A 16,830-nucleotide genomic window follows, 5' to 3' on the forward strand; every position below is an offset into this window, starting at 1 on the left:
GTCATGGTCACAGATAAGGCCCCATGCATACGAATGTATTTTTGCAGCCGCAATTCACCTGCAAATCTGCGGGTGAATTGTGGCCCCATTAATTTCTATGGGCCCATGCACACGACCGTGGTTTCCACGGTCCGTGCATTGCCCAGGAGCCTGGACCGCAAGAAGATAGGACATGTCTTATTACTGCCGTGTTTTGCGGTCCAGGCTCATAGAAATGAATGCACGCGGCCATGTGTACGGCCCGCGATTTGCGAGCGGCCCGCGGGTGAAACTCCGCGGCTGTACGAGCCGAAAATCATGGCCGTGCACACCATTACGGTCGTGTGCATGAGGCCTCATAATTCAAATAGGGGCCTTAGATAACTAAGTTAGGCAGAGGTATAACTAGGGGTAGAATGCAGAGTAAAAATAGGTGGGAATGTACATAGAGCTAGGGATTTTATCAGATTGGTAAAGGGTTTGGGATATTTTTGTGGAGGAATTAAACTTTAGTTTTGCTTGAGATAAGCTAATGCATATGTTGGATAAATAAAACTTTTACCTTTTTGGATGCTGAATGCTGATTCTTCTTTCCTTTTGTGCATTGATACTTTTGACGTTGTGGACCAGTTGTTATTGGGAAATTGTATTCTAAAGCATTGTCTGTACCTGTAACCTCTGAATTGTAAAGTGCTGCGGAATATGTTGGCACTATATAAAGATTATTATTATTAATAATAATAAGCAATGCTTTATTACCTATCTTTCTCTTATAGTTTCTGATTAAAGCGCTACTGCAGAAATGTCTGCAACTGTTCCAGACACCTAAACAGGGTCTCTAAAAATCCATACAAATGCTGCAGAAACAACCCCATTCAGAAGTGTGCAACACATTTTCAGTGGCAGAAAAGTGTGACCATCCAATTAGGGTATGTTCACACAGGGTAGATACACTGCATAAAAGCACACAGCGTATTCGCCGTGGTCGCCGAACGGAATTCTGGACGAAAAACCGCAACAAATTGCGGTACCGATTTTCGGCCAGAATGTCTGCTGCAAAAAACTGCACGTAAAAAAATAAATGGTGACGCGTCCTTCTAACGTCCTGCAGTCCGGCCTCATGGGATGATGTTTCATCCCATGTGACCGCTGCAGCTTGTGATTGGCTGCAGCAGTGACACGGGATAAAACGTCATCCCAGGAGGCCGGCCTGGACTAAGAAGCACAGGATTCTGGGTAAGTATATGTGATGGGTTTTTTTTTCCGGCGTTGGGATTTTTGCAGCGGATTTGCAGCTTTTCTGCTGCAAAAATCGCAAGATCTGCAATTTGTTGCGAGTTTTACGTCCCCATTGAACTCAATAGGGAAAACCTGCAACAAAAAAGCAGCGATTACGCAAAACAATTGACATGCTGCAGATTAAAAAGCTGCACTGCAGATCAATTTCTGAACTGTTTCTCCGCTTATTATTTACGCAGCATGTGAATGAGATTTGTTCATATCTCATCTACTCTGCTGCTACTGTATTATGCTGCGGATCCATCATAAAGGAGGAAACCCAGGCAGTCATTGACCGGCAAAGGATTCTCTACAAAGTATTAAAAAAAACATTTTATTTATGGTAATGTTAATTTGTCCAATTACTTTTGAACCTCTGAAATGAGGAGGCTGTGTAGAAAAATGGTTGCAAATCCTAAACGTTTCACAGGATATTTTTGTTGAACCCCTTGAATTAAACCTGAAAGTCTTCACTTCAATTGTATCTCAGTTGTTTCATTTCAAATCCAATGCGGTGGCATGCAGAACCCAAATCATGAAGATTGTGTCACTGTCCAAATAATTCTGGACCTAACTGCATATTGGATCGTATACATTTACAAGAACAATCTTTGTCGTACTGTTAATATAACTAATGTCATTAAGGGTGAAAAGCTCTCAATTTAATCTTTTAATAATCCAATCTAACTTGTCCTCTGAAATGGCTTGTAAGTAATGTATGAGAAACAAATAAGGCATAGCTATGTATTGTGTTGTCCCCTCCAGCAGGTAAGTTTTATTTCAGGCATCCAGCAGCTAAGCATTCACTGGAACGTGTGAAACACAAAGTATCAGAGCGGCTGGATAGTGAGTAGGAGGCAGCATTTTACAATTTAGAGATTTATTGTAGGGCATCAAGAAAATTGACTATTTTAAGCTGCTATAAAGCAAAACACTTTCCGTCAGAGAATTTACATAAGGTAGGCTGGCAGGAACAGTTTTTTAGAGAAATACAATTGAGAATGTAAAGATTACAGAGTACTTTTCTCAATCAAAGTTTTTCTTTGGAGGATTGTGTAATGATGGGGGTAGGGAAACGGACAAGTGAGCCCTAATCTACCACTCTGTCCCTGCCTACTTGCAACGACCCGCCCTAGGTGACGGGGTACAACTGGGCGGTGGTCCCTACGCTCAGTAAGTGCACGAGACAAACAGAAAAAGGGTACACAAAGCTAAGGGAAATGGGGCAGTTGCCCACGGCAACACCATAAGCAACAAGAGTGGTGAACGAGCCGAGTCAAACCAGGAGTGAACGAGGTACCAAACGCAGAGCAGGAGAGTAGTCAGTAAGCCAGGGTCAGTATGGAGCAGGATCAAATAGTTAGAAGCTGTAGCTGGGCCAGGAAACCACACGAGAAGAATCACAAGTAAAGGAGGAACAGCAAAGGCAGGTATAAATAGACAGAGGGCGGGAGCTAGCTCCGTCTGGCCAGGCTGCGATAGGCTCTCCCACTCCTAAGCCTGCCATCCTGAGTGGTGGAAGATGGAGTCAGTCTCAGAGACATAGACTCAGGTGCAGGCTGATTACCTATGGGCGTAGACACAGAAGTTGTGCCTGGCAGATCCTTTACAGATTGTTTGCAATTAAAATAAAGGCTGTACAAATAATTGCTATACAATTCCTTATTTAATGCACACATTATGTGCTTTCTTTGGAAATGTTTTCTTGTCCAATAATTTGACTACATTCCATTATATTGGGTAGATCACACAGGTAGCTTTTTGCACAACAATCACTTATAATACTCACACAACTTGGGACTTCTATACATGGGGATTATTTAAAGGGGTTCTCCGGGACTTAGGATAGGCCATTAATGTTTAGTCTGGGTGTTTCCGACCGCCCTATGAGGCACAGTGCCATATGTATAGTTGTGGCTGTTATAAAGTGAATGGGACTAGTGTCAGTTCCAAGTACAGCTGCCCATATGGAATGGCCCTTTGAAAAAAATGATGGGGGCGCATCTGTTTTTGTATCTGCTGCTTGACATTGAATACTGCTGTTTAGTTTATATGTAGCCAGAATATCCAGATCCTTCTCTTGTTCTGTTATATATTTAATAGAATAAAACTGGGGATACGTAAAAAATATAAACCCTGAAAAATATCCACAGGACAAAAATCCATCAATTTAATCAGAAAAAAGCTTTATTGTATAACAAATAATAAAAAACAAATGTAAAAACACTTAAAAGGAGAAAGAGAACCCACATTAATGGCAGTGAGAGGTAAGTACATAGTCCTTTGCAGGAATGGTAAGTGGACATAAAACGTGCCACAGAACTGAATAATAAATAGTAGAGCTCTGGCTGCATATAAAGAGCTGACAAGAGGTAAATAAAAACCATACATCCAGCTAACAAACAGGTATGTTACAGCCGACACCCTGCTGTAATGGCGTGGTCCACAGTTAGCTCTGATCCCCGTCATTAACCACTTAAACGCAGCGGTCAAAAGCCACCACTGCATTTAAGGTGTTTGTAGCCAATTGTTAGCCCAGCGACGAGATTGCCAGGGTGGCAATCACTGCAATGGCAACCGGAGGCCTAATACTGGCCTCCCGGTCTGCCGGCTATGGAAGTCTCCTAAGCCCCGTCTGGAGGCAGGGCCTAAAAGGCTTCTGATAGCGATGGCTAAAAGGCGCAGGCTTAGAAGATGAGCCGATATCAGCGGCGGGTGTCAGCTGTATGTTACAGCTGACACCCTGCTGTAACGGCAGGGACCTGAACTAGCTCCGATCGCTGCCATTAACCCCTTAGATACAGGAATCAAAAGCGATCGCTGCCTCTTAGTGGTTTGTAGCAAATCGGCACCCCCTGCAATGCGATCTTCTGAAGCCTGTGCTTCAGTCCAGTAGTACACTAGCGCAGTGGAATATTTCTAAAAACTGGGCAATAAATATTGAGTTGCGTTTCTCTTCTAAAACCTTTTGTGTTACAGAAAAATATGGATTAAAAATGAATTTCTGCAAAAAAAATGAAATTTGTAAATTTCGCCTCTATTTTGCTTTAATTCTTGTGAAACACCTAAAGGGTTAAGAAATGTTCTAAATGCTGTTTTGAATACTTTGAGGGGTGCAGTATTTAAAATGTGGTAATTTATGGGGGTTTGTATTGTATGAGCATCTCAAAGTGACATCACAACTGAACTGGTCCCTGTAAAAATAGCCTTTTGAAATTTTCTTGAAAATGTGGGAAATTTCTGCTAAAGTTCTATGCCTTGCAAAGTCCTAGAAAAATAAAATGATGTTCAAAAAACCATGCCAACATAAAGTAGACATATGGGATATGTGATCTAGTAACTATTTTGTGTGGCATTACTATGTGTCTTACAAGCAGATACATTTAAACTTATAAAAATGCTCATTTTTTTAATTTTTAGATAGATTTTGGTGTTTTTCACAATTAAATTCTAAATGTATTGACCAAATTTTACCAGTAACATAAAGTCCAATGTGTCACGAGAAAACAATCTCAGAATCGCTTGTATAGGTAAAAGCATTCCAAAGTTATTGCTACATAAAGTGAGACATGCCAGATTTGAAAAATAAGGCTCTGGTAGGAAGGTCAAAATTGGGGACACGCTGAAGGGATTAATGAAAATCAGCTAATTTGATAAAAATCAAAAAAACATCTCTTTGCTGCGACTCAATGAGGTTCACATAATGCAAAGCAAATTAGTCATGACTACATTAGTGGAAGAATTGTACTGTAGTTTTATATATCTGGTTTTATCTTGATAGAAGCAAATAGATATTCAAGAGAAAAATAAAAACAGCAGACACAGAAAAATCTGTTATGGACTTTTTACCACGAGTTCTCCTAGATGAGTTGTTATGCTAATTGCTGAATTATTCTGGCAGGATGCTCTTTATAGAGACAGGCAGTAAGAAGAGAAGATAACAAGGTCACTTTGATGCAAGTGAACTAGTTTAGGTGACACGTGCAGAGTGCAAAATATGTTGGCAGTGAATACATAAATGATAATATTGAAACCTCCATTTTTTTATAATCTTAAATTTACACATAGCACTGTAATTCCTTATGATTAAGTTTTTTAGCCTACAGGATCTACCAGGTTTTATATAAGTATTAAGAAGTTGAAGAAAGAACTATCAGGTCAGTCATAACACAGGCATGAAGTCCGGTCTAGAAGTATTTGGATTGTGACACAATTTTCGGAATTGAGCCTCTGTACACCACCACTATAGACTTAAAAGCAAGCAATGATAAATAACAAAACAAAATAGTAACAAAAATATTGTATTTACCGTTTAGGAATTACAGCCAGAGGCAAATTATAATGAGGGCAATCTGGGGGCCCAAGACTCCGGTAGGCTCATGAAAGTAAGCCCTCATTATAATATCCTCCCTGGTCCTGCTGTAATCCTTAAGTCTCCCGTCACCCCTACCAACCGCCACATCCTCTAGGCATAGTGGAGGAGTACCCAGAATCTGTTTAGTTTCTCACTCAGGCACAGTAAGTGTTCATGCCGGTGCTGGGACCGCTGGGCAGTTAGACATCACCAATACAACCAGCAAATAAGTGGTTGCGCTGGTGACTTGTAGTTCCGACGCCAGTGCGGACACTAAGGGCAAAGCCCCACGTGGCGGAATTGCTCTTGAATTCCGCTGCGGACACTCCGCAGCGTTAATTCGCAGCGGACCCGTTTCTCCATTGCCTTCCATTTCTTTTTAGTAGGCTTCGTTTAGACGAGGCTGAAAATTCCGCTGCGGAGCATAGGCTGCGGTGCGGAATTTGGTGTCCGCAGCATACAATGGATGTTGCGGACTGGTTGCGGACTCATTGCGGAAGTTCTCCATTGACTTCAATGGAGATTCTAAATTCCGCAATGAAGTCCGCAGATGTCATGCACATGTTATGTGCTGCGGATGCGTATTGCTTTTTTAACATGACATTTCTTCATTCTGGCTGGACCTATGTATTTCTAGGTCTACAGCCAGACTGAGGAAGTCAATGGGGCTCCCGTAATTATGGGTGATTATGTGTGTGCACCCGTAATTACGGGAGCGTTGCTAGACGACGTCAGTAAATAGTCACTGTCCATGGTGCTGAAAGAGTTAAGCGATCGGCAGTAACTGTTTCAGCACCCTGGACAGCGACTACCGATCCCAATATACAGCAACCTGTAAAAAAAAGTTCATACTTACCGAGAACTCCCTGCTTCTTTCTCCAGTCCGGCTTCCCAGGATGAAGTTTCAGTCTAAGTGACGGCTGCAGCCAATCACAGGCTGCAGCGGTCACATGGACTGCCGCGTCATCCAGGGAGGTCGGACTGGATGCCGAAAGAGGGACGCGTCACCAAGACAACAGCCGGTAAGTATGAAATTCTTTTACTTTCACTAGGGAAAGTGCTGTCCCTTCTCTCTATCCTGCACTGATAGAGAGAAGGGAAGTACTTTCACCGCAATACGCAGCAGCTAGTCCGCATCAATTTACTGCACATTTTGGGCAGATACGCCACAGAATCTGCAACGCAGATTCTGTGCGGCATTGATGCGGACAGTTGCGGTGGAAAACCGCCACGTGGGGGCATGCCCTAAAGGTATGTTCATACGCAGTCAAAAATGTCTCAAAATATGGAGCTGTTTTCAATAGAAAACAGCTCCTGATTTTCAGACGTTTTTTGTGCCACTCGCGATTTTCGCAGCGTTTTTTTACAGCCGTTTTTGAAACTTTTTTCAATAGAGTCTATGGAAAACAGCTCCAAAAACGTCCCAAGAAGTATCCTGCACTTCTTTTTCGCGGCCGTTTTTTTATGCGTAAAAAAACGCTGCGAAAAACGCTCCGTTGAAACAGAATGCCGTTTTCCCATTGAAGTCAATGGGCAGATGTTTGAAGGCGTTCTGCTTCCGATTTTTCAGCGATTTTTCGGGTGTTTACGGCCCGAAAAAGGCCGAAAATAGGTTGTGTGAACATACCCTTAGAGACCTTTTACATCAACCGATATTGGGCGTAAAAACAAGTGCAGATCCACGAGATAGCTCATTGATCAGCGCTCGTTTGCTTTCACAAGGAGCTATGCATGGGGACGAGCAATTGTTACTACGATCGCTCTTCCCCATGCATTTCCATCATGCCGGCAGCACATCTCCATGTTTACACAGGGAGATATACTGCCAAAAACTATAATATCTTATGCTACCTAAACTATACGATCAGCCGATGAACGAGCAACTCCTACCCTGGAAGACTTCGGTTGGCGATTTATTTGGGCGCCACACAGAAATACATTTCAGCCACTTCACTGCACAGCACTGTTTTGTCAGACCCAGTATTATCAGCCAATTGCCAGTAAATCCAGGAGCAGGTCCTGTGTCGATCAGCTAAATACCAGGGCAGCATTTATTTAAGTTGTTGTCTTAGTTAGGCCTCATTTACACGAGCGTGTGCGTTTTGCGCACGCAAAAAAACGCTGCGTTTTGCGTGCGCAAAAGGCAATTGACAGCTCCGTGTGTCATCCGTGTATGATGCGCGGCTGCGTGATTTTCGCGCAGCCGCCATCATAGAGATGAGGTAGTCGACGCCCGTCACTGTCCAAGGTGCTGAAAGAGCTAACTGATCGGCAGTAACTCTTTCAGCACCCTCGACAGTGAATGCCGATCACAATCTACACCAACCTGTGAATAAAAAAAGACGTTCACACTTACCATGAACTGCCTGCTTCCTCCAGTCCGGTCTCCCGGCCGTTGCCTTGGTGACGCGTCCCTCTCTTGTCATCCGGCCCCACCTCCCAGGATGACGCGGCAGGCCGTGAGACCGCTGCAGCCTGTGATTGGCTGCAGCCTGTGCTTGGCCTGTGATTGGCTGCAGCTGTCACTTGGCCTGAATTGTCATCCCGGGAGGTCGGACTGGAGGAAGAAGCCGGGAGTTCTCGGTAAGTCAGAACTTCTTTTTTTTTTTACACGTATATGTATATTGTGATCGAAAGTCACTGTCCATGGTGCTGAAACAGTTTAAGTCTTTCAGCACCGTGGGCAGTGACTGTCTCCTGACGTCGCGTACCCGAACATTTTTTGCCGGGTTCGGTTAAAACGAGTTCGGCCGAACCCGGTGAAGTTCGGTGCGCTCATCTCTAATTTGACACTCCGTTTGGATGTTTGTAACCAGAAAAGCACGTGGTGCTTTTCTGTTTACATTCATCCTTTTGACAGCTCTTGCGTGATTTTCGCGCATGCAACGCAGGACCGTCAGTGTGGCATGCGTTGTTTTCACGCACCCATTGAAGTCAATGGGTGCGTGTTGCGTGAAAAACGCAAGAATATAGAACATGTCGTGAGTTTTACGCAACGCACTCACGCTGCGCAAAATTCACGCATCGTCTAAACAGCCCCATAGACTATTATAGGTGCGTACGACACGCGTGAAAAGCACGCGCGTCGCACGCGCGTATAATACGCTCGTGTAAATGAGGCCTTAGGCAACACCTTTAATCGGTAGGAAATATTGGACCTTGAAATTACATAGTATACTGTTATGTTTCTGTAGGAAATATCACAAGCTTGGCTACCTTGTACTTACCGTTTACCTGATGTCCGTAATATCCATTAACTGTATACATCGCACAAAGAACAGTTTGATACCATATGTATGGCTTCACATTAGGTGCTTAGTCTTTAAGAAGGGGGTTACCCAAATTCCGTATAGATTGCCTGGATTGAAACTCAGAACATATGTGCCTACTCTTCTGGAAATTAGATGGTAGGTGGAAAATAAGCCCTTGAAGTATGTTTTAAGAATATTCTTTGTGTAAGACTGCTTGTAAATTACTGTACACATAGCAATATCTCAACAGGAAGAGTCGTACTTATGAGTTTATATTCTGTACATTGCCTATGTTTTTACACACTGGGAGCCTCTGTTCCTAATTACATTAGTCCTTGAAGGTACTATTGTGGGCGGGGGATAGTGGAGTTGAGCAAAACACTTCAACACACATTACTTCTGGCTTTCATTAGCTGAATAAAGAAAATATGATTACTGTATCCTGTCAAAGCACCAATATGTAGAGAAGATAGAAAAGAAGCTAAGCATAGCTCAAGTTCAATCCCAGGAAAAATGCTGTTAGGAAAATATTTCCCCATTAAGGGAGGATTTACACGAGCGTGTGCGTTTTGCGTGCACAAAAAATGTGCCGTTTTGCGTGTGCAAAAGGCACTTAACAGCTCCGTGTGTCAGCCGCATATCATGCGTGGCTGCGTGATTTTCGCGCAGCCGCTACCATTATGACACTCTGTTTGTATGTTTGAAAACAGAAAAGCACGTGGTGCTTTTCTGTTTTCAATCATACTTTTGACTGCTGTTGCGCGAATCCCGCGCGTCCCACGGAAGTGCTTCCGTGTGGTGCGCGTGATTTTCATGCACCCATTGACTTCAATGGGTGCGTGATGCGCATAAAACGCAGAAATATAGGACATGTCGTGAGTTTTACGCAGCGGACTCACGCTGCGCAAAAATCACGGACTGTCTGCACGGCCCCATAGGCTAACATAGGTCCATGCGACGGACGTATTACACGTTCGTGTAAATCCGCCCTTAGGCCGAGAGGCAACTTCTTTTGCATACAGAGCATGCTTTGAAAAGCATCTGCTGATGTGACTTAGGGCTCATTCAGACGAGCGTGTAACTGGTCCGTATGACGGCCGTTAAAACAATGGCCGTCACACGGACACATGTATTTCGATGGGGCCGTTTACATGGCCATTGTTTCAATGGAGCGTGTGAAGGGTCTGTGGAAAAATAGGACATGTCCTATTTACTTGCGTTTTCATGCATCCCTCCATAGACTCTAGTCTATGAGGGATCCATGATAACGCGTCACGCACGGGCGCACCTCGGACGTGAAAAACATCTGTTTTTCACGTCCGAAGTTGCACACGCTCGTCGGAATGTAGCCTAAGAAAGAGCATATAATGTTTATTAGGGGGAACATGTCACCACTAGATTTAAGGGCAGTAAACCATGTCATTATACTACTGGGGTTTGGTGTTCTAAACATGTCCCTCTCAAAACGGTCCATTATAGCATACAGTAAAAATACGCAACATGCCTACAATCCACTGCGGATTTTTACTGTGTTTGTGATTGGGGTTTGTAAAAAAAAACAACCTGTATTTTGTTGCAGATCCTGTGAACCCAGCCTAATTCCTCATGCACACGACCGTAGCCATGGGCACGGCCGTGATTTTCGGGTCGGCCGGACGTGGAGTTTCACCGTGAGCCGCCCGCAAATCGCGGGCCGTGCACATGACCGCATCCATTATTTTCTATGAGCCTGGACCGCAGAACACGGCTGTAATAAGACATATACGTTCTTTCTATGGTCCAGGCTCCTGGGCCATGCATGGACCGTGGAAACCACGGTCGTGTGCATGGGCCCATAGAAATTAATGGGGCCGCAATACTCCCTTTGATTTTCGGGGGAATTGCGGCCGCAAAAGCACGTTCGTGTGCATGAGGCCTTATAGTTGTGTTTATGAGATTAAGGCCTCATGCACACGACCGTAGTGTTTTTCTGGTCCACAAATTCCCGGACCGTGGTCCGTATTTCGCGGATGAATTGTCATCCGTAGTGCATCCATGTGTCATCTACAAAATGCGGATCATAGAGAAAAAGTGCAAGGAAAACTTCCTATCGTCGCTTAGCAACACTTCCGCAAATCCGCAAAATTACAGATGTCACACGGAGGTATATCCGCAGTTCCAACTGGCCCATTGACTTCTATGGGTAAGTCTGTAGCAAATTTGCAGGCTGTAATAAGCAATGTCCTGAGTTTCTGCGGCTCATATTTGCGGTCCTGGAAGGAACCGTGAAAACCAAGGTCGTGTGCATGGTGCCATAGCAATGAATGGGTCCGCAATTCACCTGCAGATTTGCGGGTGAATTGCAGACTCAAAAACACGTTCGTGTACGTGAGGCCTAACATGAAAAAGTAACCACTTGTTTTATTATTTTATAGTTTACATTACTTGGACCTTGTATCAATACTAAATTTTGCCAAATTTGAAAACAATGTTAAAGCATACATACATTTTGAGATGACGTAAGACGACTTTTCAAAATAAGCAGTCATATGTGTGTACATGAAGAGTAACACTATTTATGGCTATTTATATGACTTGTATAAAACATATTTTAGCAGTTTTCTCTGCATGCTCTATCTCTACTTCTCAGTTGTCTCTGAGCTAGTGTTCGGAGCCTAACTGCTATCATGTCTGCCATACACTGCACACAGAGAAGATGAGAATCCTCGTATCTCTATCTACCACATACATAGAAATTGCAGAAGCATGGAGGTGATTATACAGCGGTAATGAGCAGTGTAGCTGAGAATCCAGTACTTGAGTGAGATATAACACTTACTAGGAAGCTGCTGCACATCTCTCTGCCTCTCTCTAGCTCTGCTTCTGCTCTCCTCCCTCCTCCGCTCTCCTTAGACTTCTATGGGCAGCTGTAACCTGATCAGTGAGCTGAGAGCCGGTCTAACACAATTCGGGAGGAAGGGGAAGTGGAGGAAAGGGCCTTATAAGTAGAAAGAGAGTAATTTTTCTCTAATAAAATGTATTCAAGTTTTTTATATTGGCTTATACTATTGATTTATGCAAAGTTTGTTCAAAGTGCAGTGCCTATTTAAAATTTTTAAGCTGAATCAGGTATTACACACACTAATCTATGGAGTCTAAAGAACAATCTCTGATTGAGTTTCTAAGAAGTTATGACATTCTAGCCACAACTCTAATATAAAAAGATATTTAGCCTCGAAAAAAATCAATAAGGCATTTGGTCTAAATTCTTAACTTTTAACATGCTCATCATCATCTTTGGTGGGATAACATTTACATTTGATAAAATTACGCTACATTTTAATAATACACAATGAGCCTCATACAAGAAAAGTAGGGTAACAAGAAACTAGATATTTTACTAAATCAGACTCATGCTGTCATTTTTTGGGCTCAGGTTAGTAAGCTGGAATCTGGTTGGTCACTAAGCGCAATACCTTCAGCTTTTGTTTGCTCCAATTTTCATTATTGAGGCTCATTGTATGAGATTTTTGTTTCAATGAAATTTTGCACTATACATTTAATGTCTATGCATAGCTTCTCTAGTGGTGAACTTTGCTTGGCTTTCTATTCACAATAATATTGTCCTGCAACCATTTGAGCATGTCATCCGTTTTGAATGGTTTATGATTATATCAGCATGCTTATTTCCTTTACAGATCTTTTGGATACTCAGCCACTGCAGGAAACAGATGAGGAACTGACAGCTGACATTGACTATACAGAAATAATATCCGAGGAAGAGAAAGAAGAGTTAAAGAATGAGCTAGCCAAGGTAGTCTTCACTTTATACTTCTATACATTTTCATTCTTTCTAAGAATGTAGGAACAGAACAGATGCTATGAATTGACTAAGCAATATTTCAACTACATATTTCCCTGTTCGCTAAACTTTTTAATAACTAGTGAAAACATTTTTTATTGGTATGATTGTTACTTTACTCTTGCTATTATATCTTCATTACTTGTGTTTTTTTGCTATACTGTGATGTACAAAAATCTCTTGTAGCAACCTGGAAACTGTTAACAAGAAGGCTAGCTACTGTTAATTCATGTTATTCTTGAAAATGATCATATTTTAACCAAACTATGATGATCAAACCACTTAGAGGTTGAGACATGGCCTGGTGCGCACCAGATGGAAGTGCTTTGCAGAGCTCTTATTTACATTAGCCTTTATAAGCTCAAAATCGACATTACCCATGTGCAAAATCTGTAAAAATCAGGGCAACCAAAGAGAGACCTCTTCCAAGCTGTCAACTTACCTGGATGCTTTTTTGAGCAAATTACCAACCTCCGATGTGCTCCTGTAAGACTTCAGCTATGCCATGCCATCCTCATCAGAGTTAAATATTGTTCATTTTTTCACTTAATATTCATTATCTGATTAGAACTAAAGACTTATTTCATCATGAAAGTTAGAGCAAGCCCATCAAAGTCTTGTCTGTGAATTAAGGCCTGAACCAAGCTCAAAGCAGCATTTGTGTGAAATATGTCTGAGAGAGTGTCCGAGGTCAGAATGAGTGAGAGAGAGACAGAGAGTGGGTGCGATAGTGTGTATTGGTGTCCCTCTATTATCTCAATATGCAAACATAATCATTCAGCTTCAACATAGAAGGTAAGGTTTCAAGATGCATCCAATAGATTGGAGCGTCATGATCTCCACAATTGTAGATCTTCATCAACTTAAATGTGGAGGGAGGGTAAGGTGTGCAATATATTAATAGTATATTTGGGTTAACCGGATTCTCAAGTATTGAAGGCAACTCCATTTAGGTTAAAATTTGCCTTTAAAAGCACATTGCATTCTGGTAAATTACTAGTCACATATTTAGAATTATTTATCTTAAAACATGAAATCTTCATGAAAAGTCCCAGATCTTTAAAGGGGTTGGGAAGGGTCCCTTATGGGAATGTGGTAAACACTAGGACATTGTCAGTGCATATTGAGCATTTGTCCTTAATTCCCCCAGCTGACACAGATTGTTGTTCAAGCATAAGAGTTAAAGGGTTAAAACAGCCAAAGCAAGAACAAACAAGGCCAGGTTGACTTAAAGGTCACTATAGATAAGGATGTTAGGTCAATTGATGTAAACATGTCTGATACAAGGGGACAGGCAGTTAGTCAAGGTGGAGGACTTTCCCAGAATGTAAAGCGTTCATCTCCTGAGAAACGCCCATAATTGTTTTTTTCCCCATCTAAAACCTCCTGTTAAGGGGAAAAAGGATAACTTTGAATCATTGTAGAGCTGTTTACATCTAGAGTTTGGGTACGTCCATTTACTGGATTTGCAACTGAAAAAAATCTGTTGCGGTTTTCGCCGCAAATTCTATGATGAACCCGTAGCAAATACCACATGATTTACATGCAGATGTTGTCGTGGACTTCCCCCTATGTATTGCAAAGAATGAAATCCACTATAAAAATCTGCAACATAAATTGACTTGCTGCAGATTCAAAATATGCACCCCATGTCAATTTCTGCGTTTATTTGTATGGATGAGATTTGTTAAAATCTCATCCACTTTGCTGCTACTGTCATACACTTCATGTTTACTGCCCGCAAATCCGGACGTAAAATCTGAAGCGTATCCACCCCGTGTGAACATATCCTAAGATTGAATAGAATGTATGAAGTTTAGCTAAAATATTTGTGGGTCTTAAAGTTATGAAACATCATTGGGTATGTTTGAATTTGGCCAAGCTAAGTTTTCAGTACAGGGTGTGTTTCCGAGGATACTTTCTTAATCCCTATGCGTATACTTTTCTTTACATACAGTTAGGTCCAGAATTATTTGTACAGTGACATAAGTTTTGACATTTTAGCTGTTTACCAAAAACATATTGAATATAGTTATATAATCAATATGGGCTTAAAGTTCAGACCCTCAGCTTTAATTTGAGGGTATTCACATCCTAACTTGAGGAAGGGTTTAGGAATTACAGCTCTTTAATATGTAGCTGCCTCTTTTTCAAGGGACCAAAGGTAATTGGACAAATATCTCGAAAGCTATTTAATGGGCTGCATGGGCTATTCCCTTGTTAATCCATCGTCAATTAAGCAGGTAAAAGGTCTGGAGTTGATTCCAGGTGTGGCATTTGCAAGCTGTTGCTGTGAATCCACAACATGGAGTCAAAGGAGCTCTCAATGCAAGTGAAACAGACCATCGTTAGGCTGAAAAAAATGAAGAAATCCATCAGAGAGATAGCACAAATGTTAGGAGTGGCCAAATCAACAGTTTGGTAAATTCTTGAAAAAAAAAGATCGCACTGGTGATCTCGTGAACTCCAAAAGGCCTGGACGTCCACAGAAGATCACAGTGGTGGATGATCGCAGAATCCTATCCATGGTAAAGAAAAACCCGTTCACAAAATCTGCCCAAGTGAAGAACACTCTCCTGGAAATAGGTGTATCAGTATCTAAATCTACCATAAGGCTTCATGCCCACTTCAGTCTTTTCCTTCAGGATGCTAGCTGTTTTTCTGATGGCTAGCACCCTGACCCATTCATTTCAATGGGGCCATGCACACTTCAGTGTTTTTGACGGTCCCGTTGCTCTATTCCGACAAAAGTGGAGCATGTCCTACTTTGGTCCGAGATTCCATGAACGTGAGGGACATGCAAGTCAAAGGAAGGCATCCGTGTGCCGTCCGTGTGTGACAGAGCCGTTGCCTAGCAACGGCCGGGCGGGCAGAAGTACATTAAAGACATTACACTAATCGGTAGCCACTTCTCTCTATACAGCACTGATAGAGAGAAGAGGTTGCTGATAAAAATAAAATAAAAAGCAGTTCATACGTACCTCGGTCGTTGTCTTGGTGACGAGTCCCTCTTCTTCCTCCAGTCCGACCTTCCTGTATGCAGTCCATGTGGCCGCTGCAGCCTGTGATTGGCTGCAGAGGCGGTCACATGAGATGACGCGTCATCCCAGGAGGCCGGCCTTCCGACGCCATCCAGTCCGGCATTCTGTTATGACTTTTATCCCATGTGAACGCCACTACAGCCTGTGATTGGCTGCAGCGGTGACATGGGATGAAACGTCATCCCAGGAGGCAGGACAGGAGGAAAAAGCAGGGAGTTCTGGGTAAGTATGAACTGATTTTTTTATTTTTTATTTAATTAGAATTGTATTTTGCGAGCGCAGAGCATGGTCATTCTTCAGCGCTAGTCACTGTCCAGGGTGCTGAAAGAGTTACCGCCGATCAGTGCAACCCATTAACTCTTTCAGCACCCTGTACAGTGACTAGCGCTGAACAACCATGCTCTTTCAGCACCCTGGACAGTACCATGTTCGGCGCTCGGAAACGGAAACATGGAGTGCACACGGAGATCACGCGGATAACAAAACGGGCACACGGATCCGTCAAAAACGGATGTGAAGGAAGTGTGCATGAGGTCTAAAGAGAAGACTTAATGAGAGCAAATACAGAGGTTCAAGTTCACCACATGGTGCAAACCATTAATCACCCTCAAAAATAGAAAGGCCAGATTAGACTTTGCCAAACAACATCTAGAGAAGCCAGCCCAGTTCTGGAACAGCATTCTTTGGACAGATGAAGCGGGAAGGCACGACTTGGCTTTCACAGCAGGTGACGCCGCGGATGCAGCGGGTAGGCACGACTTGGCTTTCACAGCAGGTGACGCCGCGGATGCCACGACTTGGCATTCACAGCAGGTGACGCCGCGGATGCGGCGGAAGACACGACTTGGCTTTCACAGCAGGTAACGATAGTACGGGATACAGGGTACAGGCAGCAGGAACGGGCAACACTGGGAACTGGAAAACACTGGGAGACCTTTAGCAAGACAGACTAGGGTATACAACAACGCTCAGGCATGGAACCAGTGGGCAGAGCTCATTTTTATAGTCCAGCAGCCATTTGGGCTAATAACTGATTACTGGCAGCTGGACGCGTACTGGCCCTTTAAGGCCGTGCACGCGCGGGCA

At 42.9% G+C, this 16,830-nt stretch overlaps 1 protein-coding gene across 2 annotated transcripts in view; it reads left to right on the plus strand.

Moving 5' to 3' along the window:
- Positions 1 to 16,830, plus strand: part of LOC142759779 (tumor protein D53 homolog) — a 123,605-nt gene that overhangs the window by 29,717 nt on the left and 77,058 nt on the right. For both annotated transcript variants that reach the window (XM_075862319.1, XM_075862318.1), the window contains exon 2: positions 12,540 to 12,655. In XM_075862319.1, the coding sequence (XP_075718434.1) occupies positions 12,540 to 12,655 (116 nt within the window). The remainder of the gene's footprint in view (positions 1 to 12,539; positions 12,656 to 16,830) is intronic.

The sequence above is a fragment of the Rhinoderma darwinii genome, chromosome 4, assembly GCF_050947455.1.
Source record: "Rhinoderma darwinii isolate aRhiDar2 chromosome 4, aRhiDar2.hap1, whole genome shotgun sequence".
NCBI classification, from domain to species: Eukaryota; Metazoa; Chordata; class Amphibia; order Anura; family Rhinodermatidae; genus Rhinoderma; species Rhinoderma darwinii.